At 43.3% G+C, this 26587-nt stretch overlaps 1 protein-coding gene across 11 annotated transcripts in view; it reads left to right on the forward strand.

Annotated features, from left to right (window-relative positions):
• Window positions 1–26587, forward strand: part of lifra (LIF receptor subunit alpha a) — a 195736-nt gene that overhangs the window by 113809 nt on the left and 55340 nt on the right. For all 11 annotated transcript variants that reach the window (XM_063049606.1, XM_063049604.1, XM_063049609.1 and 8 more), the window contains 5 exons: window positions 735–857; window positions 9656–9922; window positions 12612–12729; window positions 13027–13175; window positions 16628–16794. In XM_063049606.1, the coding sequence (XP_062905676.1) occupies window positions 735–857; window positions 9656–9922; window positions 12612–12729; window positions 13027–13175; window positions 16628–16794 (824 nt within the window). The remainder of the gene's footprint in view (window positions 1–734; window positions 858–9655; window positions 9923–12611; window positions 12730–13026; window positions 13176–16627; window positions 16795–26587) is intronic.

Genomic DNA, 26587 nt, shown 5'->3' on the forward strand with positions numbered 1-26587 from the left:
ATTTTACACTATTGAGAGGGGATCTCATTGAAACCATATGAATATTGAAAGACCTATACAGAGTGGATGTTGAGAGGATGTTTCCTATAGTGGTGGAGTCTAGGACAAGGGCACAGCCTCATAATAGAGGGACATTCCTTGAGAGCAGATGAGAGGAATTTCTTTCGCCAGAGGGTGGTGAATCTGTGGAATTTGTTGCCACAGGCAGCTGTGGAGGCTAGATCATTGGGTGTATTTAAGGTAGAGGTTGATGGTTCTTGATTAGTCAGGGTGTGAAAGGTTACGGGGAGAAGTCAGGAGAACGAGGTTGAGAGGGATAATAAATCAGTAAATGGGCCAAATGGCCTAATCCTGCTCCTATATCCTATGGTGGTTTTGCAGATTGTAAATTCACATGTAGCTATTGAGGTACAAGGCGCTGGAATCATTCCACCAAGTTCAGAACAGCATGGAATCTTGCCAGCAGGAAACAGTTCTTCATAACAACTTGTGGATATTGCATTGTTGATGGTGAGATTTATCTTGCAGTGTTAGCAAAATATTTGGTTATCAAGTGTTGTGCATTGTTTGTATCTTCTAAGTCCAGGGCGTCTGGCCCAGCAAGATCTGTTTTGCAGGGTTCGGTCAATTAGTACAAAGTTCAAAATCTGCGATATCACTTCACAAGTGGCAACAAGTTCTTTGTGGTTTAATTCTGCTGTTAAATCTAACTTGAACCATTGATTCTGTTGCAGGGAAGCAGAGCCCTTTAATGGATCAATTCAAGGCTGGCAGAATGAAGCCCTGCATGTTTTTACAGTTTATGTTTTTGGTCCTCTCATTATCCGGATGTGATCCCATTTTTGCTCAAAACAGTGGTGAGTTAACATCTGATTTTGATTTGCATTTATTAAAACTGATGATTTGGCTTGTAGTTGTCATATTTATCCTTCTCTTTTCCTGTCCTGTTCAGTTAAATGATGCTATGTTTCTTTAATGATTGGTGGTGGAGCTTACTGAGTGCAGCAAGTTTTTCATCTTGGTGCAATTAACTACTCCATCATTACTGTTACACTCCAATTGGAAATTTGGATGTTTGGCGAATCAGCCCTCGCTGTTCCTTGAGAAATCAGCAAGAAATGCAGATACTGACTCAACTGGGTATTGAAATACAAGAACAGGGATGTGATACTGAGGCTTTATAAGGCACTGGTGAGGTCTCACCTTGAGTATTGTGAACAGTTTTGGGCTTCTCATCTAAGAAAAGATGTGCTGGCATTGTAGAGGGTTCAGAGAATGTTCACAAGGATGATTCCAGGAATGAAAAGGTTATCGTATGAGGAACGTTTGGTGGCTCTGAGTCTGTGCTCACTGGAATTTAGAAGTATGGGGTGGGGGCAGGGTGTGTGTCTCATTGAAATCTTTTGAATGCCTAGACAGAGTAGATGTGGAAAGGATGTTTCCCATGGTGGGAGAGTCCAGAGCAAGAGGGCACAGCCTCAGGATAGTGGAGCATCCATTTAAAACAGATACGGAGAAATTTCTTCAGTCAGAAAGTGGTGAACTTGTGGAATTTATTACCACAGGCAGCTGTGGAGGCCAGGTCATTGGGTGTATTTAAGATGAAGATTGATAGGTTCTTGACTGGACCCGGCATCAAAGGTTACAGGGAGAAGGCTGGGGAGTGAGGCTGAGGAGGGGAAAAAGGACCAGCCATGATCGAATGGCAGAGCAGACTCGATGGGCCAAATGGCCTATGTCTTATGGTCTTATGAAATGGGATGAAACTATCGAGGCAGAGGGATGGTTTCTTTGGCACAGAGGAAAATAAAGCATGAATAAATTGACTCCCATGTCAAAGATTTTTATGATTTGGTGAAGTACCTCCATCCCAGGGCACTTATTACCAAAAACTGATACAAGTTACTTAGTTATATTAGAGATTGTGACCAAAATTGTGTTCAAAGACTTGAGTCTGATCAGAATTAGGTTCATTGTACGGTATGAAATTTGTTCATTTGCAATAGTAGTATAGTGCAAGGGCATAAAATTACCACAAATTCCTGAAATTTGTGGAATTTGTGTGAACTCTGGAATTCTCTACCCAATGAAGCAGTGGAGGCTACCTCAGTAAATATATTTAAGACAAGGTTGGACAGATTTTTGCATAGTAGAGGAATTAAGGGTTATGGGGGAAAAGGCAGGTAGGTGGAGATGAGTTCATGGTCAGATCAGCCATGATCTTATTGAATGGCAGTGCAGGCTGGTCTGCTCCTGCTCCTATTTCTTATGTTCTTATGTAAAATAAATGTGCAAAGAAAAGGAATAAAGGGGTAGAATTCATGGACCATTTGAAATCTAATGACAGAGGAAGAAATTGTTCCTGAATTGTTGAGTGTGGGTTTTCAACTTCCTGTACCTTTTTGCTGACAAGCAGATATGCCCCAGATGGCGAGGGTCTTCACTGATGGATGCGGTCACCATGAGGCACCTCTTCTTGAAGATGCCCTCAATGAAGGGGAGGGCTGTTTTTCTTCCAGTCGACGAAGGGGAGGGCTGTTTTTCTTCCAGTCGACGAAGGGGAGGGCTGTTTTTCTTCCAGTCGACGAAGGGGAGGGCTGTTTTTCTTCCAGTCGACGAAGGGGAGGGCTGTGGCCATGATGAGCTTGACTGAGTCTAAACTCTCTTCAGCCTCTTGCGATCCGGTTCATTGGAGACTCCATACTAGCCTGTGATGCAACCGTCAGAATGTACTCCACCGTACATTTATATGTAATGCTCAGCTACATTGGCTTGTATTTATCTAGGGGAAACACCGTGTCCGCCGCCCAACCCCGTCTCCCGGTTATGTCGGTTGCTGTGCAAATGCCACCTGATTCGGCTTCAAACACCAATCATCAGCCAGCACACAATGTACGTCTTACTAATTACACTTTATAAATCTTACTAGAACTATGAGATTACTAGAGGTACAATACAAAAGGGAATGAAAAAAGGCACCAGACTTATCAAAGTTCAATTTCTTCGTGCACACAGTTGGAGCTCGGGACCTTCTTCCTTCCCCCTGCGATCCACTCTGACCCCTTCAACTCACAGCTCGGGTCCACCCGAAGTGATCAACCAGAGCACTCCCAGCACGTCCGTCGTCCTCCCGATCTCTCCTCCAACTCCCCGCCAAAACCCCTGGTTCCCAGCCATATGAGACAGCATATCACCCCGAGAAAGAATAACATGGACACCCATTGGTTCATTTGCTCTGTTATCAATGATATAACATGATATAACCCAAGCAAACTGCTAGCGAGAGAACTTTCTCAGCATTTAACATAACAAAGAAGCCATTTTAATTAACATACGCAGTAACATAAAGAAGAAACTCCTTACATGTAGAAATTTGCAAGAATCTTTGGTGACATGCTAAATTTCTGCAAACTCCAAGTAAGTAGGGCATCTCAGTAAGGAGCTTAAAAGAGGAGAGAGAATTTGGGAGGATAATGCTTGAAATTCCAGTGATTGGGGCCTTGGCAGCTGAAGACTTACCTGTCAACCATGAAGCAATTAAATCTGAGAGTCTGCAGAAGATCACTGGAGAGCCAGTTTTTCTGAAAGTTAGAGGTGGGGTAAGCAGGGGAAGAGACTAGAGTTGCAGGGGCATGGGAATCAGAGTTCCAGAACACATAGTAGGGAGCTTGTGGAGACGTGTTGTTATGACTTCAGACAAAGTCAGGAATGACAAGGTTGAGCATGGTGAGACCAGTGTCCTGAGCTGCATGGATTTCAATGCAAGAAGTACCGTAGGAAAGGCAGATGAGCTCAGGGCATGGATCAACACGTGGAATTAAGATATTGTAGCCATTAGTGAGGCAGTTGCAGGAGGGGCAGGACTGGCAGCTCAACAGTCCAAGGTTCCGTTGTTTTAGATGTGACAGAGTAGGAGGAATTAAAGGAGGAGGGGTGGTTTTACTAGTCAGGGAAAATGTAATGGCAGTGCTCAATCAGGACAAACCAGAGAACTTGTCCAGTGAGGTATTATAGGTGGAAATGAGGAATAAGAAAGGTACAACAACGTTAATAGGGCTGTATTACTAACCAACCAACAGTCTGCAGGGTTTAGAGGAACAAATTTGTGAAGAGGTCACAGGCTGCTGCAAGAAACGTAGTTGTTATAGTAGATGATTTTAACTTTTCACATATTGACTGGGAATCCTAGACTGTAAAAGGACTAGATGGGATAGAGTCTGTCAAATGTGTTCAGGAACATTTCCTTAATCAGGTTGTAAAAGTCTCAACGAAAGAGCATGTGATACAGGATCTGCTATTAGGGAATGAGTTATGGCAGGTGACAGAAGTTTATGTAGGGGAACATTTGACATCTTGTGATCATAATGCTATTAGTTTCAAAGTAAATATGGAAAAAATAGCAAACACGAACTCGAGGAAATGGGTCTAGTCTGCGGGTTGAGATTCTAAATTGGAGAAAGGATCTGGCAAGTGTGGATTGGGACAGGCTGTTTTCTGACAAAGATGTACTTGGTAAGTAGGAGGCCTTCAAAAGCGAAATTCTAAGTATGGAGTTTGTATGTGCCTTTCAGAGTAAAAAGTGACGATAACAAGATTAGGGAACCTTTGCTATCAAAAGGTATTGAGGCATTGGTTAAGAAAAATAAAAGGTACATAGCAGCTATAGGCAGGTAGGAACAAATGAGGAACTTGTGGAGTAAAAGAATGTAAGAGAACACTTAAGAAAGAAATCAGGAGGGCTAAAAGAAGGCATGAGGTTGCCTTTGCAGATAAGGTGATATGTTAAGAGCAAAAAGATTGCAAGGAACAAAATTAGTCCTCTGGAAGATCAGAATGGTAATCCAGGCGTTGAGCCAAAAGATATGGGGGTGGTCTTAAATGGATATTTTTGCAGCTGTGTTTACTCAGGAGATGGACACAGTCTATAGAAAGTAGGCAAAGTAGCATTGAGTTCATGTACCCTATACAGATTAGAGGAGGAGGTGTTTGCTGTCTTAAAGCAAATCAGGGTGGCTAAATCCCCAGGGTCTAAGAAAACACCTTGTCAGGCCCTGGGGATTTAGCCATCCTAATTTACCTCAAGACAGCAAACTCCTCTTCCTCTGTAACCTGTACAGGATCTATGAACTCAATGTTGCTTTGCCTAATTTCTATGGACTGTGTCCATCTCCTGAGTAAATACAGATGCAAAAAAAAAATCCATTTAAGATGTCCCCTATCTCTTCTGGCTCCATGCAGAAATATTTAAAGCATCCTTGGCAATAGGTGAGGTACCAGAGGATTGGGCGATAACTAACGTTGTTTTGCTATTTAATAAAGGCTCTAAAAATAAGTTAGGAAATTATTGGCCAGTGAGCCTGACCTCAGTAGTGGGAAAGTTATCGGAAGGTATTGAACCCGTGAACACTTTTTGAATATATTATTTCTGTTTTTGCACACTTTTTAATCTATTCAATATATGTATATTGTAATTTGTTATTTGTTATTATTTTTTCCTCCTCTATATTACATATTGCATTAAACTGCTGTTAAGTTAACAAATTTCACGACACATGTCAGTGATAATAAACCTGATTCTGAAATGGGCAGAGAAATGACAGGTGGAATTTAATACAGACGAGTACGAGGTGTTGCACTTTTAGAGGACCAACCAGGGTATGTCTTATACAGTGAACAGTAGGGTACTGAGGAGTGTGGTAGAACAAAGGGATCTGGGGATGCAGGTCTATAATTTGTTCAAAGTGGCGTCACAGGTAAAGAAAGCTTTTGGCACATTGGCTTTCATAAATCAATGTACTGAGTACAGGAGATGGGATGTTATACAAGATCTAATTTGGGGTATTGTGTGCAATTTTGGTCATCGATATACAGGAAAGATGTTAATAGGGTTGAAAGAGTACAGAGAAAATTTATGAAGTTATGCTGGGACTGGAGGATCTGAGTTGTAAGTGGAAATTGACTAGAATAGGACCTTATTCCTTGGAATTTAGAAGATTGGGGAAGATTTGATTGAGGTATACAAAATTATGAGGAGTATAGATAAGGTAAAAGCAGGCTTTTCCCACTGAAGCTGGGTGGGACTACAACCAGAGGTCATGGGTTGAGGGCGAAAGGTGAAAGTTTACGGGGAACTTCCCCATTCAAAGGGTGGTGAGAGTATAGAACAAGCTGCCAGCGCAAGTGGTGTGTATGAGTTCGATTTCAGTGCTTTAAGAGGTGTTTGGGATAGTACATGGATGATGGGGTATGGAGGGCTATGGTCCTGGTGCAGGTCAATTGGAGTAGGCAGGTTAAATGGTTCAGCAAGAACTAGATATGCTGAAAGGCCTGTTTCTGTGGTGTACTTTTCTATGATTCTGTAACTATGAGAAGGACGTGACCATGGAGGAACAACACAATCTATTGAAAGAACTCAGTGGGTTAAGCAGCATTGGTGGGAAGAAATAAATTGTCGATGTTTCTTCTGAAATGTTGCATTTCCTGTTTCTTTCTCTTACTACAACCTAATAGCACCTGATCCCTTCACTTCTAGCTTCTGTCTCTTATTGGTTCTTCAGCCATGGAGGAATTTGAAAACCCATGTGAGTTTTATAACTAGAGTATTGCTTAATTGGTAATCTCGAAAGGCCAGCAAACATAAAGGTAGAGGATGAACAGGACTTCATTTGAGATAGACTGTGGACAGCAGAGTTTGAGATGAGTGGTTTACCAGGAATAGAATGGAGGTTGTGTAGGAATGCACCCAGTCCCTTGTCCATTTATTAACTATTCATGGATCAGTTTGCTCATAAGTTTGGCTCCAAGATCCATCTCAATTTTTAAAAAAATCAATGTATATACTCATTGACGAACAAATCCCTGCCTGTACAAATAGGCTACTCAGTTTTCACACCACTTGTATGAAGTGACTCTTTGCAAAGTTTACATATCTACCTCTTGTATTTCAGAACAAGTCTATGCTTATTAAGTTTCTCTGAAAAGAGCTTGTTAGCTGATACATTTCCATTTAGGCATTTAAACATTTTAACCTGTTAATCATGTGTGTTGATGTTTTAAAAAAAAATTGATCATGTTTATGTTTTGAGAGATGCGGGAAGTTGTATTAGCACTTTTCATAAACACTTTTATGCTTTTCATAAACACGAGATTTAGCAGATGCTGGAAATCCAGAGTAACAAAAAGTACTAGAGCAACTCAGCAGGTCAGGTTGCATCTATCAAAGGGGAATAAAGAGCCAACATTTTGGGCCTAGACCCTTCATCAGGACTCAGGTTGTCAGTCCTAAACTACTACTTCTGCCTGTTACACCGCTGGTGTTTAGGGCAGCAATGAAGGTCCTCCATCTTTGGCAGGCATTCGTGGCTTCCTTCATTGTGTCGGTTTACTGTCAGTCATGCAAGTCCCAGATGGAGACTCAGGAATACCACTGCACTCAAATGTAGAAGGATTCTTCATTGCTGTTTCCATAACAGTTTTGTTTTACCAGTCAGGGTTGTTAGTCCTGAGCTTAACCCCAAACCTGGAGGATCATTCTTTGTCTGGCTTCTAACCTTTGACCTGTTTGGCATGGGTGACCCTACCAAGAGCTGAAGCATAAAGCCCTGACTCCAGCCAACATGGCCTCCAAACCCTATGACAAGGCTGTGGTCCTCTTGGAGTTCAGCCCAAAATGTTGGCTCTTTATTCATCTCTATGGATGCGGCCTGATGTACTGAATTCCTCTAATATTTTGTGTGCGTGTCATTTATTTTGATATCTGTGAATCTCTTGTGAATGATAAGAATAAAACAGCTAATGTTGGAGGTACCCAATACACTGATGAGATGATCAGCTTATTATATGAAACTAATCCTCATGGCAGTCCTTTGCTGGGATACTTTTTAGAGAATACTGTATGTTTTTCCTACATCGTTTTAAAGAGTTGTTTATCTTGGCAAGAGCTGAGCTGCAGGGAAACATTCCTTCAAAATGAAAGGAAGCAGGAAAAGGATGTTCAGGGTGAAACAGGACAATCAATGGGCTGTGAAATTTTAAAATCCTTTTCTTTAAATGGAAGTGAAATGATTTGGAAGGCAAAGGTGTAGAACTCTTTGGACCTAATGCGAGTAGACAGGATTATTAAAGTTGGGTACAACAGTTTGCCTGGGCATGGTGAGTTAAAGGGCCTGATTCTGACAGTGCAATGCCAGTAACTCTCAAGAAGTTCAACTTATAGGACAGAAAAATCTCTATAAAATCATTGCTTCTGAGTCTCTTCCAGCTGGGCTCTGTTTGTCACAATGTCCTAGAAATTCATCTCAAATTACTGGGAATTCAAGGACAAAACTGTCATTGACAAGTTGGGGCAAGAGTGGTGGTTGGGTGACCATAGTGCAGGTCTCACTGATCCACCATAATTCAGGAATAGGAAATCAGCTGTTGAATTTCAATCCAGTGCGGAAGTTGGGAAGACCTTTGGCAGTTAGGACTGCTTTCTCTCAGTGATGCATGCAAAGGAGTTTTCAAAGTTCACAGTAAATTTATTATCAAAGTATGTATATGTCACCATATACCATCCTGAGATTCATTGTCTTGCAGACGCTCACAGTAGGGCAAAGAAATACAGTAGTGTCAATGAAAAAGTAAGCACAAAAACAATGGATGTGCAATAGAAGACAAACTGCAAATACAAAAAAAGTAGTAAATAAATAATACTAAGAATATGAGTTGTAGAGTCCTTGAAAGTGAGTCCATAGGTTGTGGAGTCAGTTCGGATTTGAAGTGAGTGAAGTTACTCATGCTGGTTGAGGGATGATAACTGTTCCTGAACCTGATGGTGTGGGGCCTGAGGCTCCTGTACCACCTCCCCAATGGCAGCAGCAAGGAGAGAGCATGGTCTGAATGGTGGATGCTGCTATCTTGTGGTAGTACTCATTGTAGATGAGCTCACTGGTGGGGAGGGCCTTTCTTGTGAAGGGTTGTACTCACTACTTTTTTAGGCTTTTCCATTCAAGGACATTGGCGTTTTCATATCAAGGCCACGATGCAACCAGTCAGGATATTTTCCACTATGCATCTATTGAAGCTTGTCAAGATTTTAGAACAAATTCTGAACCTTTGCAAACTTCTAAGTAAGTAGAGGCATTCCATGCCTCCTTTGTAATGGCACTTACAGGTCCCAGCACAGATCCTCTGAAATGATAACACCAAGGAATTTAAAATTTAAAATTACCTCCAATCACCTATTGAGCATGTGCTCATTCTGCTGCCCTTTCCTATTCAGCGGAGGAACTGATCCCTTCCCAGTATCCGGGTACCTAAAAGTTCCTTTCAGTTAAGAACATAGAACACTACAGGACAATACAGGCCCTACAGTCCACAATGTGGTGCCAACCTTTTAACCTACTCCAGGACAAATCTAACCCTTCTCTCCTCGTAGTTCTCCATTTTTCCTTCATCCATGTTTCTATCCAAATTAAATACAGGTATTGAGGCAGTAATCACTCGTGCTGTCAACCCATGTTGGTTATTGAGAATCAAAGTGAATTAATGGACGTGCAAGGAATAATTTATAGGGAAACACACTTGATGGAATTGCTCTCATCACCTTGAAGGGTGAATAGCTTGTGTTGTGAGAAAATATAATGAAACGAAATATTTTTTCTCATTCTCCTAGATTCGTGTGGCTCCATTTCTCCCAGCAGACTGGTTGCAAATGTTGGCTCAAGCCACAACATAACCTGCTCATTTTGTGAAGCTGGAGCAGCTGACAAGGTACAATGGGTATATGGTGGCAGTCCACTCACCAGGAGCCAATTCACTAAGATCAACTCCAGTGCCAGTGTGGCAACGTTGATTAACCTTGGCCTAACCAGCAGACAAGGAGAGAATCTGACATGTGTTTCTGAAAAGGAGTCTAACATCATGTTAGTTCAAACTGGATGTGAGTAATCATTGGGGAGATACTGATACAATGTCGATTTTATAAGGAGGAGTTTGAACTTACAGTTACAGTACTGTGCAAAGGTCTTAGCATATATACTGCTCAGCTGCCTACTTCTTTTGCACAGTACGGTAGTAATTTTATGTATTGCATTGTAGTGTTGCCACAAAAAGTAATTTCATGACATTTGTGAGTGATGATGAACCTGATTATGATATGGGTCTCTTATTGTGGGAAGGGTGCAAGGAGAGTGGAATCCTGGTTGGGATAAGGGGAAGAGAGGAGAGGGAGCTGGAAGCACCGGAGAGACATTCTGTAATGATCAATAAGCCAATTGTTTGGAATCAAATGACCTTGCCTGGTGTCTGTCTCAGGGTTGGGTGTGTCTGCACCCGTACCACCTCCCACCCCTGACATTCCTTCTCTACCATCTGTCCCACACCCCTCCTGCGGTGCTCCACCCTCACCATTTCCAATATTTTTTGCTCCCTCCAGATTTACAAACTCGCTCTCCACTCCATGTTGACAAATACAGCATTGTGCAAAAGTTTTAGACACGGTAGCTATATATATATGTTCCATACACAGTACTGTACAAGTCAAGAAAACTCCTATAAAACAGATGTGAGGAATCAAGGAAACAATTTTGTTAGACAGAAGATAGTGGCGGATGTATAGCACAGAAGTGGCCCTATGGAGCACCATGTCCATGCCTGCCTTTTTGCCTGTCTGCTTGAACCCCTTTTACCTGCATCAGTGTATTTCTATGTAGTGCCTGTTTAAATATTATTGACTATATCTGATTCCTACATCACCTGGCAACGAACTCTGGAGATCAATCACTGCTCTGTGTACAGAAAACTTTCCCTTCTAATCCCCCTTTAAAACATGTTTCTCTCAAGTTAAGCTCCTACCCTCTTGCTTTTCAGAATCTGGTTTATTATCACTGACGTTTGTTGTTACCGTCGACCCAGGAGCAGAATTAGGTCATTTGGCCCATCGAGTCTGCACCACCATTACATCATGGCTGATTTATTTTCCTTCTCAACCCTATGGTCCTGCCTTCTCCCCAGAACCTTTGATGCCCTGACTAAATCAAGAACTCAACGGTTTCTGCACGTGATCGGCAGAATACGAACCTCACAGGGAAACCCCAGTAGACTTCTAGCCTGTTGGAGTTGTTTTGCAGCAACAGTACTGTGCAAGAAGTTAAAATCATTACAAATAACTAAATAGTGCAAAAGATAAATAAATGAGGTTATGTTTATGGGTTCATGAACCATTCAGAAGTCCAATAGTAGAGAGGAAGAAGCTGATCTTAAAACATTGAACCTACCTCCTTCCTGTTACCATAGTAACACAAAGAATACATGTCCCAGATGGTGTGGGTCTTTAATGATAGATGCTGCCTTCTTGAGAGACTGCCTTATGATCCTCAATGTCTTGTGCCAGTGATGGAACAGGCTGAGTCTATAGTCCTCTGTTGCCTCTTGTGATCCTGTGCATTTGAGGCTCCATGCCAGGCTGTGATGCAACTATTTAGAATGCTCTCCACCATACATCTGTAGAAATGTGTTAGATTCATTGCTGATGTTGCAAATTTCCTCAAACTCCTATTGAAGTAGGCCCCAGGATAGATCCTCTGAGATGTTGACACAGAGAAGCTTTAAGCTGCTCACTCAATTAACTGTCTACCCTGTCAAAACTCATGATTTTATTTTGGTGTATGGTCACCCCTCAACTTCCTGTTTCTTGGTTCTGCGTGGTAGGTTGGTCCAGAAGGTTAGATCACATGGGATCAAAGATGATTTAGCCAAATGAGTACAAAACTGTTTGGTGATAGAAGTCAGAGGGTGTTGTGAAGGGTTGTTTTTCAGATTGGAAGCCCAGGACCAGTGATGTGCTGCAGGAATCAGTGCTGGATGATATAGTTAGTAAGTTTGTGGCAGACGCCAAAATTGGTGGTACAGTGGGTAGTGATGAAGATTGTGCTGGGATCCAGATCAACTCATTTAACTTCTTGTTTGGAGTGTTTATTCGTTCTTCACTCTGAGATTGTCTCTTCAGGTCATTAGCAATTAGTGCACCCATTGACAAGCTCGGGGAAAACTTACTGCACATTTGTAAGAAGTTTCTGACTGGGACTCCAACATCGTTGATTATTAGGATTCAAGCTACTCTGTTTGTCAAAGTAGTTCAGTAGTGATTTTGATAAGTGTGAAATTTGCTTTATGGTTTTAAATTATCAATCTGAACTACCCTGTGGCCTACAGAATTGTTAGGACAGTGCATTGGAGGAAGAGTTGATGGGAATATGTGGAGAATGAAAGAGGATTAGTGTGAATTGGTGTTTGGGGAAAAAGCAGTTCTTCCCTTCCGCAACCCCGCACTATCACCCTCTGTCTTCTACCACCAAGCCAATTTTGTATCCACTTAGATCCCATGTGATCATGGTATTGACCATGACAATTTCTCTGACCTCCTTGCAGCCCCCAGACTAATTCCCCTAATGTGGCAATTGTAATAGAATTTAAAGTGAAGGATTAAATATCAAATAGTTCACCTCCAGAATTGCTAAAATGTGAAACTAGAGATATCAAAAATGCATTGCATATTTGGTCAAACAGTTTGATAGTTTACCTATCATGACTATTCAGAAGTTGAATTTGAAATATTCTTGCTGCTTTAGATCCTCCAGATGCCCCTCGGGACCTGAAATGCATAACTCATAACTTCACTAAAATCAACTGTTCATGGAACCAAGGAAGAGACACAAATATAGAAACCAGCTACATCAGCTGTCTCAAGTGAGTACTGTTTTGTTTATTTATTTATTTATTTTAAAATACAGCGCAGAACAGGCTTTTCCGGCCCAATGAGCCGTACCACCCTGCAAGCCACCTATTTAACACTAGCCTAATCACAGGAATCCGGCTTTAATGCAACACCCTCTGTAATCATTTGGTCTAATACTAATCACCATTCAAGATCCAAAAAGGCTTGATGTACTGGATGGTACCAGACACTTGTGGAAATGTAGAAAGGAAAAGAAGTCAAATTTCTTAAATGAAAAGTGACAAATTGATTCTTGTTTTTCTTCTTAGGTCATCAAATAACTGCACAAATGTGGGAAAGGCTAACTTTGTTGAATATGATTTCTTAATATTTAACACCATGATGATACAGATAACCGCTGTTAATGTACTGGGAAGAGAGACATCAGAGGAATTCACAGTGATGGAAAGCGATATAGGTAAAATTTAAAACTAATTGTTTCAGATTTTAAAAAAGCATTTGGTGCTGCATATTTCTGTTCAATTGTATGATAAGGATGCAGATGATAATAACTTATTTATAGAGCACTTTTCATACAGACAATGTAATTCAAAGTGTTTAACAATGTGAAACAAGAAAATAAAATAAACATAAAAAGCAAGGTTTTAAGTTGGAGTTTAAAAGTGTTATCTGAAGCTAGATCTTCATAGCTTGACGTTTTGAATTCCACCGTTTAGGAGAGTAGTTCAAAAAAAGCTGACCTGTCAATTATCTTTTGAGGGAGGTTGCTTAAATCTAAGAAACTGGCAGAAGAAGACATGAGAGCTCAAGCAGGATTCTTGCTGACTCACTGGCTATGCCTCCCACGTTCTCAACAAGCACAGGAATTACCCTGACAATTTATCAAATTTCTTAAATTTAGTCTTGCAGCATGGAAACAGGCCCTTGGTTCAACTTGTCCATGCCAACTATGTTCCTCAGCCAGTTTGTCCCATCTGCCCAATTTTTGCCCATAGCCATCTGAACCTTTCCTACCCATGTACTTAACTAGATAACTTTTAAATATTGCTAATGTGCCTGCCTCTACCACTTATTTCTGACACTGCACCCTTTGTGTGAAGAAGCTGCACACATTGTCCTCTCTTAAATACCTTCCCTCTGATATTAAAACTGTGGGCTCTTATTTTTAGCACCCCTTCTGGAGAAAAATGGCATGTGTTTTCACTCACTCTATGTCCCTCATGATCCTGTATATCTCTATCAGATCACCCCTTGATCTTCCATGTTCCCGGGAATAAAGTGCTCTTCTACACAATCTCTCCTTGTAACTCAGGCCCCCAAGTCCAGACAACATCCTGGTAAATCCTTTGTTCACTCTCGAGTTTAGTAACATATTTCCTATAACAGAGTGATCAAAACTGTAGCCAATAGTCCAAATTTGGCCACACCAACATCTTGTATAACTGCAACATAATTTTACAAGTCCTATACTCAGTATCCTGACTGATGAAGGTGCCAAATGCCACCTTCATCATCCTATCTGCAAAACCCGTGATGGTGCTTTCATTGAACTGTGCTCTTGCAGACATAGTCCCTCTGTTCCATAACACTCCCCCAAACCCTGCCATTCACTGTGTAATTCCTATTTTGGTTTGATATCTTAAAATACAATATCTCATATTTATTTGGATTGAAATCCATTGCCAATCGTCAGCCCACATATGAAGCAGACCAAGGTCACCCTGTAACTTTTCATGTAGTTATCCTCTATATCCTCCGTGAAGTCCTGTCTGAACTTGTGTACGTCTCCATTTCCTTTTTGACTAAATTTACAATATCTCTCATCACCCAAGGTTCCTTGTCTTTTGTTCTTAAACACACTGGTTGGGTCTCTGAATTCTGACCCGCTCTTTAATTGACTCCTGCGTATCAGATGTGAACTTGCAGCTGCTCCCAGTCTTCTCTCCTAACTCCTGTCTAAAACTTTTGCAATTAACCTTTCCTTAATTTGGCACACCCTCCTGAGGTGCAGTCTTGTCCTTATCCATATTTATCTGAAAACCTACGGAGATATTATTGCAAGCATTGGCCTCCCTTAACTCATCTGTCATTGGCCCACTCATTGCAACTTTTGACCCTGTAAATCTCTGTTCCCCCCCCCCCCATAAAGCAAGTATATCCTCCTTTGAGTAAAGACTACATTGTAGTCTAGATGTGGACTTGCCAAGTTGCTAAATAACTGCACAAAAGTTCAAGCAGCATTTATAGGTGGCACAGAAATGTAGTGATTAGCACAATGCTATTGCAGTGCCAGCGATCTGGGTTCAGATCTACTCCTGTCTGTAAGTTTGTATGTTCTCCCTGTGACCACGTGGGATTCCTCTGAATGCTTTGGGTCTTAAGTAAAGATTTCATTTTACTGCAGTTGTCGTCTTGCCAACTCTAAGTAACTGCACTAAAATTTTCAATGAAGGAGCTTTGTGGTACTTGCCACTCTAATACTGGCATCTAACCTATAATTTGGAATATCGTCTAGGCATTTCGTAATCAAACAGATCAGCAAATCGAATTTGGTTAATTCTTGCCCAGTTGGTCTACTTCAGTCAAATCAATGGTCATTACTGCCAACAGTGTGATCAAATACTACTTACCCACCCAACACTGATGTCCAATTTGGATTTTGCTGACTACTTGCCTCTGGACTTCATCACAGCTTTGTTTTGAACATAAGTCAAAGGGCAAAACTCTAGTAATGACATGGGTGTGACTACATTTAGTATCAAGGCGACATTTAATCATAGGTGGCATCAAAAAATGAGTGGGATTGAAGGGAAAGTTTTTCAGTGATTTGAGGCATATTTTGCTTAAAGGAAGATGGTTATTGTTGTTGGGAACTAATGACTTGACTTGGTCCAACCAAGCAGAGTTCACTGCCAAGAAGGCCCACCAGCGCCTTTACTTCCTGAGAAAACTAAAGAAATTTGGCCTGGTCCCTAAAACCCTCAATAATTTTTATAGCTGCGCCATAGAAAGCATTCTTCTAGGGTGCATCACAACCTGGTATGGAACTTGTCCTGTCCAAGACTGAAAAGAGCTGCAGAAGATCGTGAACACAGCGCAGCACATCGCACAAACCAATCTTCCGTCCTTGGACTCACTTTACACCGCATGCTGTCAGAGCAGTGCTGCCAGGATAATCAAGGACACGACCCACCCAGCCAACACACTTTTCGTCCCTCTTCCCTCTGGGAGAAGATTCAGGAGCTTGAAGACTCAAGATTTGAGAACAGATTTGGGAACAGCTTCTTTCCAACTGTGATAAGACTGCTGAACGTTCCTAACCCGGATCTGGACCGTACCCTTCAAGTATCCGGACCTGCACCTCGGTTTTTTTGCAGGACGTTACTTTCCATTTTTCTATTTTCTGTTTATGATTTATAATTTAAATTTTTTATATTTACTAATTTTTTACTATTTTTAATATTTGTAATCCAGGGAGTGGGAAGCGTAGAATCAAATATCGCTGTGAGGATTGTACGTTCTAGTACCAATTGTTTGACAACGATAAAGTATAAAGTAATAAATAACATTGAGAACATGAGCTGCAGAGGCCTTTAATTTTTCTAAAACCTTTCAAGACCTCCAAAAAGTCTCTCAAATAATGAATGACTGTGTTCAGATGTGTACCCTGGTTCCTCAGAAAGGTATCCTACACCAAACCATCTTTTGCTGTTTCATCAGAGCCATCATTTTCTTCCGTGATAAGGTCAGAAGTTGGTATGCTTGGTGATGATTGCAAGTATTCTGTACCATTCAGGATACCTCAGCCATGCATACCTGCAGCAAGATATAGAAATTATTGCTCTTGCATGGTCAGTACTGAATGGGTTTCATACATGCTGTAATACTTTTGTTTCTGTGCTGTTTCAGTGTTCGTACCTTACACACCGGAACTTCGCAGAGTTTTCCAAGATCCGTCCAACGACAAGGTGGCGGTGGTGCAATGGGCTGAAGGGGGTGAAATTTATGGTCTTAATTTGAAGATGATTTTCCAAATCCAAGTTCTCAGAGCATACAAGATGGAAGAGGTCTGGGTGGTAAGTAAAGTGATAGCAGGAGATACAGAGAATTAATACCCTTTTTAATCAGAGTCCGTAGAAAATGACTGCACGGAATGTTAGGGTAGTAAGAAAGGCTTGTGGCATGCTTGCTTTTATTGGTCAAGGCATTGAATTAAAGTCAGGAGGTTATGTTCCAGTCACAACACATCTGGAGGATTGCTTTCAATTCTGGTTGCCTGCATTATAGGAAGGACATGGATGCTTTGGAGAGGGTTCAGAAGGGGTTTACCAGGATGCTGTTTGAATTGGAGTGCATTGCTATAAGGAGAAATTGAACAAACCTGAATTGTTTTCTCTGGAGTAGTGAAGGCTGAGGGGGACCTGATAGAAGTTTATAAGATTAAGAAGCATAGAGTTGACAGCCTACTCTGTCTTTTGTCTGGGGTCAGTCAAGGGCATGCATTTAAAATGAGAGGTGTTAAGTTTAAAGAAAGTGCGTGGTAGGTGCCTGGAATATGCTGCCGGACGTGGAAGTGGAAGTAAACATGATAGAGACTCTTGGATAAGCACATGAGCGTGCAAAGCTTAGAGGGATATGGACAGAAGGGATTAGTTGGACTTTTAATAACTAGTTTAATTGGTTCAGCGTAACATTGTGGCCAAAAGGCCTGATCCTGTGCTGTACTGTTCTATATCATTTTAGATAATAAAGAACATTGATGGATTATAGCAGCCAAAATGTAGTTGTGGCTCTGGGTTCTCACCTCTGTTGGCCATGATGCTGACAGATATTTTAAGACAAATTTTATGCACACTTGCTGTTGTGTTTAAGGAGATCAATTAATTGCAGAGCTACTGGCATATATAATACAGGAATCTAAGTTCAAAGTAAATTTGTTATCAAAGTGCATGTGTGTCATCACACACAACCCTGAGATTAATTTTCTTGCGGTAAATACAATGGAATCAATGAAAAACTACACACAACAAAGATGAACAAACCACCAAAGTGCAAAAGAAGACATACTGTGCAAATACAATAAATAAATAATAAATAATATTGAGAACGCGAACTGCAGAGTCCTTTAATTTTTCTAAAACCTTTCAAGACCTCCAAAAAGTCCCTCAACTAATGAACGACTGTGATCCACGAATGACAATGGAAAAAATGTTAAATTAAACTGCTCCCCTAAGGTTAAATAAGAGCACAAGTTTAGACCGTTCAGCACATCAAGTGAGAGCTGCCATGCATTCATGGCTAATTTTTTTACTCCATCCCATTCTATAGCCCTACCAGTATATATCTTGTATGCTTCATAACCCAAAATCCCTTTACCAATCAAGGATCTATCAATCTCTGCCTTAAATACACCCAATGACTTGGTCTCTACTGCCCTCTGTGACAACAGGTCCCACAGATTCACCCCTGGCTGAAGAAATTTCCCCTCATCTCAGTTCATTGCAACATTCATTCTGAGGCTCTGCCAGTCTTGGACTTTCCTACTAAGGGAAGCCTCTTGTCTATATCCACTCTCTCCAGATCTTTCAGTATTCTGTAGTGTTCAGTGATAGTTCTGCCTACCTGTTCTTCTGAATTCCATTGTGTACAGGCCCAGCGCCATCAAAGAGTCCTTTCATTCCTCGGATCGTTCTTGTGAAGGTCCACTGAGCCCTCTTCAGGGCCACCACATCTTCCCTTCAGATATGGAGACCAAACTTGGTCAGAGGTGGTCTGACCAACACCTTATAAAAACCCACCAATACATCCTTGCTTTGGGACTTGACCAGGGCAGTGGGAGAACTCTCCTGACCCTTTTGGATAGTATGTTGAGGTAATTTATTTCACCTGAGAAGCCCAGAAGTTGGCATGTCTGAAGCTGCAGCACTGCCTTTGTCCTGAAGCCAAGATGGAGGGCCATCCTTCCTTCCAGACTTTCAAGCCCAGTATTATTGCTTTATTTCTGCTTCAACTCAAAAGGAGTGTCAGCCCACACAAAATGCTGGAGGAACTCAGCAAGCCAGGCAGTATCGATGGAAAAGAGTACAGTTGACATTTTGGGCTGAGACCCGTCAGCATCCTGCTGGTGAAAACCCGGGAGGGATGAAGTAAAGAACTGGGAAATTGACTGGTGAAAGAGATACAGGGCTAGAGAAGGGAGAATCTGATAGAAGAGGACAGGTGGCCATGGAAGAAAGAAAAAAGGGGAGAGGAACACCAGAGGGAGGTGATGGGCAGGTAGGGAAATGTGAGAAAGGGAAAGGGGAATGGTGAGGGGAGGTGTGCCATCACCCAGGTAGCATACAAGGTATTATTCTGCCGAGCATTGAGAATGTGCTATGTTGGTGCCAGAATGTGTGGCGATGCTTGTGGGCTGCCCCCAGCACATCTTTGGGTGTGTTGGTTGTTAACACAAACATATTCACTGTATATTTCGATGTACGTGTGATAAATAAATTTAAATCTTGACTTGAGCTATACCGTAACCATTTATCCAATCTATTCCTAACAGACCTTTTAAAAGTGATCTTTTTCCCCCATCCTGTTATAACACCATAAGACGAGGGAGCAGAATCAGAAACACGAGATGCCAGATGCTGAAAATCTAGAGTAATGCACAAGATGCTGGAGGAACTCAGGCAGTATCTATGGAAATGAATAAACAGTCAGCATTTCGGGTCAAAACGTCCACTGGACCTGGAAAAGAAGGGGAAGAAGCCAGAATAAGCAGAACCAGGCATTCGGTCCATCAAGTCTGCTCTGCTATTCCATCGTGACTGATTTATTTACCCTCTCAAGCCCACTCTTCTGCCTTCTCCCTGTAACCTTTGACACCCTTATGATTTGTCAAGGGTCCTGTTAACATGTTCATAGCTATCAAGGTATAAAGCATAAATACAGCTCCTTTGGCCCAGCTTGAAATAATTAATACCAGCAGTTTCCTACCATGAATGTCATGTTAATTGGCTTTTAGTTTCCTGTATTCACTGTTCTCTTAAATAGCAGGTTATATTTGCTATCTAATCAGAAAACTGTTTTATAATTGGTGCATTGTTGGAAGATGACAATCAGTGCAATCATTGGCTCCAGAGCACTTTGAAAATCCCAAGATGCAGATCACCACATCCTGAGGATTTCTTGGCCAAGAGACCATAGGACACAGGAGCAGGTTAGGCTATTTTGCCCATCGAGTCTGCTCCTCCATTCTATTATGGCTCTCAATCCCATTCTCCTGGCTTCTCCTCATAACTCTCCACTCTAATAAACAGTTGCCTTCACCACTGTTAATTTCCTTCAGCTTATCATTCATCATATTCATGCTCTGCTATTTTCAGGGATTTTTGTGCCTTCTGCAAAGGAAGACACCCAATGTTTGTTTAATCCCTGTGCCATTTCTCTTCCTCAATTTTATCCATAAAGGAATCATGTTAACTTGAAAACTCAAAAAAAAGTAAATTTATTATCAAAGTACATATATGTCAACATATACAGCCTGAAATGCATTTTCATTTTCTTGTGGGTAATTACAGTAAATACAAGAAACACAATAAAATCAGTGAAAGGTGCTCCATGTAGATGTGCGCAATGGTGGAGAGGACTTTACCCATCATGGACTGGGCTGTATCCACTACTTTTTGTAGGATTTTCTGCTCAATGGCACTTTTGCTAATACAGTATTTTAATTTTTACATACATTGGAAGCTTTTGCCATCATTAGACTCACTAGACTCTTCTGTTAATCCATGTCATGCTATACACCAAGCCAACATTCAGTGTCTATTACTCCACCAATTTAGCAGTCCAGACAAAAGAGCCTTGACCTGAAACATTGATGGTCTATTTACCTCCACAGATGCTACCTGACCTGCAGAATTCCTCCAGCATTTTGTGTTTGCTGTAGATCCCAGCATCTGTAGTCTGTGGTCCCCATAAACGTTTGTGTTGTCTGCTAGTTTACTACCATGCCTCCCACAGGCCATCTGTTGATATGTATTGCAAACAACAGAAGTCTCAACACTAGTCCCTATGGACCTTGTTACGATTTCCAGTAATATCTCAGAATCAGGTTTACTATCACCGGCACGTGACGTGAAATTTGTTAACTTAGCAGCAGCAGTTCAATGCAATACATAATATAGAAGAGAAAAATATAAAATAATAATAAATTAAATCAATTACAGTATACATATATTGAATAGATTAAAAACTGCAAAAGACAGAAATACTGTATATTTAAAAAAAAAAGAGATGTAGTGTTCAAGAGTTCAAAGTTCATTCAGGAATCGGATGGCAGAGGGGAAGAAGCTGTTCCTGAATCGCTGAGTGTGTGCCTTCAGGCTTCTGTATCTCCTGCCTGATGATAATAGTGACAGAAGGGCATGCCCTGGGTACTGGAGGTCCTTAATAATGGACACTGCCTTTCTGAGACACCCCTCCTCGAAGATGTCCTGGGTTCTTTGTAGGCTGGTACCCAAGATGGAGCCGACTAAGGGTCATCAGGTGCAGCAGGGATCTTCACAACTGTAGTTGTGTTCTCCCTTTCAAAGCGGGCATAGAAGGCATTGAGTTCATCTGGTAGTAAAGTATGGCTGCCATTCATGCTATTGGGTTTCGCTTTGTAGGAAGTAATGTCCTGCAAACCTGGCAAAATGGCTAATACAGGGCACCTAGGCGTGACTCGAATAACAGCAGTACTCTCAATGGATTCAATTAAATATTCCAGTTTCAGCCTGATACAGCTGAAAAGCACAACTGCTTCCACGGTCAGTATAGCCAACAAAGATACCTTAATGTGTTTAATCTTAACTATCGCTGCTTAAAACTGACAGAAACAACACCGATTGTGGTCGGAAGCGTCCACGTAGGACACCATGGAGGAAGTGCGGGTGCAGAGCGGGGTTACAAGTATGTTTAAGGAAACGAGGTTTTAAATTCCCTATACCGCTCTTGCTGACAAACATGCAGTCTCTGGTGAATAGGAACATAGAAAACCTACAGCATAATATAGGCCCTTTGGCCTACAAAGCTGTGCTGAACATGTACGTACTTTAGAAATTACCTAGGGTTACCCATAGCCCTGTATTTTTTTAAGCTCCATGTACCTATCCAGGAGTCTCTTAAAAGACCCTATCGTTTCTGCCTCCACCATCGCTGCCAGCAGCCCATTCCATGCACTCACCACTCTAAAAAAAAACTTACCCCTGATATCTCCTCTGTACTTACTTCCAAGCACCTTAAAAACTATGCCCCCTCGTGCTAGCCATTTCAGAAAAAGCCTCTGACTATCCACACGATCAATGCCTCTCATTATCTTGTACACCTCTATCAGGTCACCTCTCATCCCCCATTGCTCCAAGGAGAAAAGGCTGCGTTCACTCAATCTATTCTCATAAGGCATGCTCCCCAATTCAGGCAACATCCTTGTAAATCTCCTCTGTACTCTTTCTATGGTTTCCACGTCCTTCCTGTAGTGAGATGACCAGAATTGAGCATAGTACTCCAAGTGGGGTCTCACCGGGGTCTGTAGTAGCTGCAACATTACCTCTCGGCTCTTAAACTCAGTCCCACGGTTGATGAAGGCCAATGCACTGGATGCCTTCTTTACCACAGAGTCAACCTGCATAGCGGCTTTGAGTGTCCTATGGACTCGGACCCCAAGATCCCTCTGATCCTCAACACTGCCAAGAGTCTTGCCATTAATGCTATATTCTGTCATCATATTTGACCTACCAAAATCAGCCCAGTTTTGCATCCTAACAATGTCCTGCTGTAGCCTCTGACAGCTCTCCACACTGTCTACAACACCTCCAACCTTTGTGTCATCAGCAAATTTACTAACCCATCCACACTTCCTCATCCAGATAATTTATAAAAATCACGAAGAGTAGGGGTCCCAGAACAGATCCCTGAGGCACACCACTGATTACCGACCTCCATGCAGAATATAACCCAACTACAACCACTCATTACCTTCTGTGGGCAAGCCAGTTCTGGATCCACAAAGCAATGTCCCCTTGGATACCATGCCTCCTTACTTTCTCAATAAGTCTTGCATGGAGTACCTTGTCAAAATAGAATCGATGATCTCAGGGCAAGGGTACTGAATCTGAGGGACATTAGGACTGCATGTGTCCTTTGTTTCTTGGAATCTTGGTTAACCCCCTCAGTACCGGATGCAGTGATTCAGATTGTCGGGTTTACTATACACCGTCAGGACAGATCTATTGAGTCTCTCAAAAGCAGAGGTGGAAGAGTATGCCTGATGATCAACTCTTCTTGGTGCACAAATATATCAGTGCTGTCCCAATTCTGCTCACCAGACCTGGAATATCTAGCAGTTAAGTGCCATCCTTTTTACCTACCACGGGAGTTCTCCAGGGTCATTTGGTAGCAGTATACATTCCACTTCAGGCCAATGTCAATCAGGCTTTAGATGATCTGAGCAATGTGATCAATATGCATGAAACAGCGCATCATTGTTTTAGGGAGATCTTAACCAGGCCAGTCAACAGATCACTTACTATACCACCATTGCTACGCTACCATCAAGAATGCCTGCTGTGCTATTCCATGCCCTCACTTTGGGAACTCCGATCACCTGGCTGTACTTCTACTCCCTGAGTGCAGGCAGAGACTGAAGGCTGCAGCACTAGTAGTGACGACCAAGAAGGTATGGACAAGGGAAGCACAGGAGTGCTTACAGGATTGCTTTGAATCAGTGGACTGGACTGTATTCAGGGATTCATCTTCGAACCTGGATGAGTATGCTGCAGTTGTTACCGACTTTATTAAAATCTGTGTGGATGGGTTTGTGCCTACAAAGACTTAATGTACATTCCCAAACCAAAAGCGGTGGATGAACCAGGAGATTTGTCATCTGCTGAAGGCTAGATCTGTGTCATTCAAGTCTGGCGACCCAGGCCTGTACCAGAAAATCAGGTATGATTTACAGAGGGCTATTTCAGAGGTGAAGAGACAATTTCGAATGAGGTTGGAGGCGACATTGGATGCATGGCAAATCTGGTTCCTGAAAGTTTGATTTTTGAATTACATTGGCTCATGGTTCCTCAGTTAAAAATTCTCCATCAGTTTATGTCCCTTGGTCATCAGTCACCTTGTGCCAAATAACTGCCCCCACCATCATCATTCACTCTTTTATTGATACCCAGTTTTCAACAAACTAGTTCATATTGTCATCAATCTTTCTCCACATTTTTTCACAATTCCTTTTCCTTGGGCTGGGCTAACATTTTGTCTGATGGGATTGTGGCGGTCCGCACACGTGGGACTTGAACTGCCATCGGGAGCCGTGGGCAGACGCGTGGTAGTGCGTTTGGAACTACCCGCTCAGGGCGGACCTTCCGGGAACAGGCTGACGTCACGTCCTCGCTGCGGGTCGAGGGGGCCCATGGGAGGGGAGATCTAAGCGCACGATTTTGAATCGGTAAAGGCATTCTGAGTTCAGCTCTCTCTGCCTCCATGTGTTTCTTTAGTAGCGCGTTTGCGCGCGACTACATTGGTGACCCTGACGTTCCAGACGGCATCTGGAGCCGGCGACTCAGCGACCAGCCATGAGTTCAAGCAACTCGCACAGTGCGGTCTCTCTGAAGCTCCCGACTTTCTGGGCCACTCAGCCCCACGTTTGGTTCGAGCAGGCTGAGGCCCAGTTCAGTATCAGAGACATTACAGCCAATGCCACGTGGTACTGCTACGTGGTCAGCACGCTTGACCAGGAGACGGCAGGCCGGATCATCGACTTCCTACGCCAGCCACCAACGGAGGACAGGTATACAAAGCTTAAGGTGCCCCTGATCTGTACCTTCGGACTCTCCCGCCGTGAACGGGCCGTGCGGCTCCTACACATGGACGGCCTGGGCGACCGCACGTCATCCAAGCTCATGAATGACGTGCCTTTTATTTGAACAGTTGTTCCTTAAGCAAATGCCAGAGGACATTCACCTTCTCCTGGCGAGTGAGGATTTCAGCAACCCACACAGGGTCGCGGCTAAAGCAGACGTCCTTTGGCAGAGCAAGCAACGTGGAGCAGCCTCCATTGGCCTAGCCACGATTGTGCGCCCAAAAGCCCAGGCCCCGCAACCGAAGCCGTCGAGACCCACGAGGGAAAAAGTCGAAAGTTCGGAACAGTGGCGTTTCTATCATCAAAGGTGGGGCTCAGGTGCGCATAGCTGTCGTCCACCATGTGCTTTTCCGGGAAACACCGGGGCCAGCCATCGCTAATGGCTACAATGGCTAGCCACCGAGACAGCCTCCTGTACCTCTGGGACCGATACTCCGGGCGGCGCTTCCTGGTAGACACCGGGGCCGAAGTCAGCGTACTCCCCCCCCCCCCGCCGAACATGGACTCTCGTAACGCGGTCCCAGGCCCTGAACTCACCACTGCAAATGGCACCAGTATTCGGACGAACTATCTCACTGCATTTCAGGTCCAGCCGTTTCAACTGGACTTTCACATTGGCAGCAGTGTCACAGCCACTACTAGGGGCAGAGTTCCTACGAGCCAACTGCCTCCTGGTCGACCGAGAGGGCTGGCGTTTGGTCCATGCCGAGACGTTCCAGACTTTCCAGCTCGGAGAAGCCAAGCTACCGGTCTGCCACCTGGATTCTGTGACCCTCTCGGGTAACGAATTCGCCAGGGTGTTGGCGGAATTCCCCCCCATAGTCACGGCCGACCCCAAGCATGGTATGCAGCACCACATCACCACGCAAGGACAGCCGCTGCACGCCCGAGCTCGCAGGCTCCCACCCGACAAGCTCCACCTCGCCAAGGAGGAGTTCCGTAAGATGGAAGAGATGGGAAATGTACGCCACTCAGACAGTCCGTGGGCATCCCCGCTGTACACGGTGCCCAAATCCACAGCAGGATGGAGGCCCTGCGGAGACTACAGAAGGCTCAACAACGCCACAACCTCCGACAGATACCCGGTACCCCAAATCCAGGACTTCACGGTGAACCTGCACGGAGCGACCATCTTCTGGAAAATTGACCTGCTCAGGGGATACCATCAGATCCCAGTGCACCCTGACGACGTGCCCAAGACAGCCCTCATCACCCCGTTCGGATTGTTTGAATTCCTGAGGATGCCTTTCGGTCTCAAGAATGCAGCCCAAACTTTCCAAAGGCTCATGGACTCGGTGGGATGCAGCCTGGATTTCGTTTCCATTTACTTGGACAATATCCTAGTGGCCAGCAGTTCGCACCAAGAGCACGTGGCACATTTGCGCCAGCTCTGCCAATGCCTGAGTGACCATGGACTGGCAATTAATCTGGCAAAGTGCCAGTTTGGGCTGATGGAGATAGACTTCTTGGGCCACAGAGTCAATGGACATGGCGCAGTTCCCCTACCGGACAAGGTCCAGGCCATCCGCCAGTTCCCCAAGCCCAGCACGGTCAAGGGCCTGCAGGGGTTCGTAGGGATAGTCAACTTTTATCATCGGTTCGTGCCGGCGGCGGCACGCATCATGAGACCCTCGTTCAGCCTGATGGCCGGCAAGGCCAAAGAAGTGGCACGGGACGCGGAGTCCACGGAGGCGCTGGCAAAGGCGGCCCTCCTAGTGCACCCGAGAGTCGATGAACCCACGGCACTCACAGTCAACGCTTCTGACATGGCAGTCGGCGGAGTCCTGGAGCAGCTCGTTGAGGACCAGTGGCGACCACTCGCTTGGGCTGAGAAGTGGCAGATGGAGTTCAACCCGGAGAAGTGTGAGGTGGTACACTTTGGAAGGACAAACTCCAAGGCAGAGTACAAAGTAAATGGCAGGATACTTGGTAGCGTGGAGGAGCAGAGGGATCTGGGGTACATGTCCACAGAT

The sequence above is a fragment of the Mobula hypostoma genome, chromosome 5, assembly GCF_963921235.1.
Source record: "Mobula hypostoma chromosome 5, sMobHyp1.1, whole genome shotgun sequence".
NCBI lineage: Eukaryota > Metazoa > Chordata > Chondrichthyes > Myliobatiformes > Myliobatidae > Mobula > Mobula hypostoma.